Genomic DNA, 3,372 nt, shown 5'->3' with positions numbered 1-3,372 from the left:
CCCCCAAAAAAAAATAATAAAAAAGGACCCCCAAAACCTTTTCTGTATTTAGCTGCAAAATTATGTAAAGGAAGTGTAACTGGATCACAGCTGGGATATATCCCCTTTTTATATCTTTAAACAGCTGAGGTCCACATTAGATAAAATTACTCATGGATTAGGAACATTTCACAAAGAGATCATTTCTGATCTGCCACCAATCGCAGGCACATGCTATCGGGAACAATACTCATGGCATGATTCAACACAGTAATTCCATGACTATTACTGGCTTTGTATTAAGAAAATAAAATGTTCATGTACACAATAGATAATGATCCCACAATTTAAAACAAAACGAGGCTAACACCAAGAGTACTGTGAACCAATCAACCATGTGCAACGCGATGTGACCCAGGGCATGCAGCAATCTTACTATTCTGACAGCTGTAGACTGTTGAAGTAACCAATAAAACGTAAACTATCAGCTACTGTATTTATTATTATTAATAATATTATTATACAGGATTTATATAGCGCCAATAGTTTGCACAGCGCTTTACAATATAAGGAAGACATTACAGTCACAATACAATTTAAGACAAGATGGTAAGGAGGGCCCTGCCCATGAGGGCTTACAATCTAAAAGGGAGGAGCCAGTGATACATGAGCAGGTAGCTGCGCGGGGATGATTGTGGCTCAGGGGGCTGTAGATAAGGCGTTCTATGAGTTTGGAGGTGAATGGGAGTAGGGAGATTGGTCCATTGATTGTTTTTTGGGTATTGGGGTGACCAGGGCATGCTTTAGAGGGGAGGGAAAGATTCCAGTAGAGAGGGAGAGATAGAAAGTGTGAGTAAGAGAGTGTAGGATAGAGTATGAGGGTGACCGAGGTAGTGGTGAGGGAACACGATCCAGGGGGCAAGTGGTGAGGTGGGTGTCAGAGAGAAGCTTTGTAACCGCCTCTGTGGTGACCGGGTCAAAAGGAGAGTAGCAAGTGTGATGGTGGGTCTGGAACATGAATAGGAGAAGGTGACTGCACAGTGGCAATCTGATCCCGAATTGTATCGATTTTGTTTTTGAAATGAGTGGCAATGTCCTGGGCAGTGAGTGAGTTAGTAGGTGGTGGCGGATATAGTAGAGTTAAAAGTGGAAAAGAGTTGACGAGGTTTGGATGAGAGTGTGTTAATGAGAGTAACAAAATAAGTCTGTTTGGCAGCACGGAGGAAGGAATTATATTTTAGGAGGGCAGCTTTGTACAAGGTGAAATCTTGCAGAGATCTAGTTTTTCGCCACAGTCAGTCATTCAAGAGCGCGGCTATGTCTTTTTAGATGTCTGGTTTCTTTTGTTTGCCACGGTTGTAGTGGACGTGGTCTAAGTCTGCGTGTAGTGAGGGAAGCCAAAGTGTCTAGGGAGGATGAAAGTGAGCTGTTGAAGACAGAAATAGCCAGGTCAGGGCAGGACAGGGGTGAGATTTTGTCATAGAGGTAGTCAGTAGCAGAGTAAAGAAGAAAAGGGTCGAGGTGGCGAAGGTTTCTCCGAGTGACAGTGTGCCGTGTAGATGGATTCAGGGTTGGGGATAGGGTGAGGGTGAAACGGAGAAGGTTGTGATCTGAGAGGGGGAAAGGGGTGTTGGAGAGGTTGCAAGGAGTGCATAGGTGGGAGAAAACAAAGATCTAGTATGTTACCATCAGAGTGAGTAGGAGTGTTTGACCATTGTGTTAGATCAAAAGAAGAGGTTAGGTTAAGAAATTGAGCATAAGCTGGGGTTTTAATGTTAGTAGCAATGTTAAAGTCACCAAGAATGATAGTGGGTATTTTTGAGGAGCGAAAGTAGGGTAGCCAGGCAGAGAAGTCATCCAGAAAGCGAGATACTGGTCCTGGTGCCCGGTATATAACAGCAATCCTCAGTGAAGTTGGAGAGAATAGGCGAATACAGTGGGTTTCAAAAGAGGAGAGGGATAGAGAGGGAGGTGAAGGCAGAACTTGAAAAGTGCATTGAGGGGATAGAAGGATTCCCACTCCACCTCCTTTCTGTCCATTGGATCTGGGTGAGTGCGTCCAATGTAGGCCACCATGGGAGAGTGCAGCAGGGGAGGCAGAGTCGGATTCCTGAAGCCAGGTTTCAGTAACAGCTAGCATGTTAAAGGAATTGGAGATAAGAAGATCATGGACAGCAGTGAGTTTGTTACAGACAGAGCGGGCATTCCAGAGGGCACATGAGAAGGAAGGACCAATTCTAGGAAGCAGGGGAATAGAAATCAGGGTGCGTGGATTGCAGCTGCTGCCAGAGGAAAGGCAGTGCTGGTTTGGAGGGAGAGTATTAGAAATGAGAGGGCCCGGGTTGGGAGAGATATCCCCTGAAGTCAGGAGAAGTAGTGTGGTGTGAGGGAAGTGAGATGAGAGGGAGTTTTACATGAGCGAACATGCCCAAGTGTACTCTGTATTTAACGAGTCTGTACAAAAGGAAAGAAAGCATGAGCACACCAAATGCACCTACCATTAAAACAGTTGCACAGGTCTTCATGAGTTACAAAGGAAAATGTATGACTGTGTTAAGGAACGCAACAACGCTAAATGGGTAAAAGAAAATGAATCCAGACCGCACAAAATATTTTTCTTCCCTTTTTAAAACTGCAAAATGTAGCCCAAGGCATGCATATTACAAACACAGCAATACAGAATATTACAGTTTAGCTCTCTGAAGTATTTGGTAAATTACATTTAGCAACTTTGGATACCAAATCCACCCAAAAGCGATATTTTTGCCAAGTTAAATTGGATTGTGGCTTGTTAAAGGAAAACAATGTTTTGAGAGTTAATTTTTGCCTTTGAAGACAAATTCCCACTATGCGTGTTAATGACGTTTTCATGCCTTAAGGCACGTTGGATTAAGGCAGTTCACTCTGTAAATGACAGGGCAGCACACCTCAATACACAAAAAACATACCTGAAATTATTTTCACATCTACGCAATGCGGTGTGCTGAAAATACACATGCAATGATGTGCCATTCAAAAATGAATGGCCCCGCAGGGCATCACGAGTCACTGTAACACAGATAAATGCTCACTTAAAAGCTGGTGCCCTCTATGCGCAGGTCTGCATGGGGCCCTTTTACAAAGTGAAATTCCAGACACTGCTGGACATGGCAGGCAGGAGACAAGAGTTACTTCTACTCATTTAGTTGTGGGCAAACAAAATATTAAAGGTCTGTATTAAAAAAAGACAAAAAAACCCCACCAAGTTCTAACACAAATGTGCCCCTCACTCCCTATAGCAGGCCAGTGTTACAGGAAACAGCTTTGTGGGGATGATTTGTCCTCTCCATTGTCACATGCTAATAAATCAGACTTTGTGGCCTTACCACAAGGTACAATTATACTTAAATTGCG

General features: G+C 43.5%; 1 protein-coding gene across 2 annotated transcripts in view; it reads right to left on the bottom strand.

The window, feature by feature from the left end:
• The window catches only part of E2F5 (E2F transcription factor 5), a 20,285-nt gene that overhangs the window by 7,931 nt on the left and 8,982 nt on the right, over positions 1-3,372 (bottom strand). For both annotated transcript variants that reach the window (XM_018555767.1, XM_018555766.1), the window contains exon 4: positions 2,478-2,521. In XM_018555767.1, coding sequence (XP_018411269.1) covers positions 2,478-2,521 — 44 coding nt within the window. The remainder of the gene's footprint in view (positions 1-2,477; positions 2,522-3,372) is intronic.

This window comes from Nanorana parkeri, unplaced genomic scaffold, assembly GCF_000935625.1.
Source record: "Nanorana parkeri isolate BGI_ZX_2015 unplaced genomic scaffold, ASM93562v1 scaffold213, whole genome shotgun sequence".
Classification (NCBI taxonomy): domain Eukaryota; kingdom Metazoa; phylum Chordata; class Amphibia; order Anura; family Dicroglossidae; genus Nanorana; species Nanorana parkeri.
Note: the sequence above shows the minus strand (reverse complement) of the source record. Positions and strands in the feature narration are given on the sequence as shown.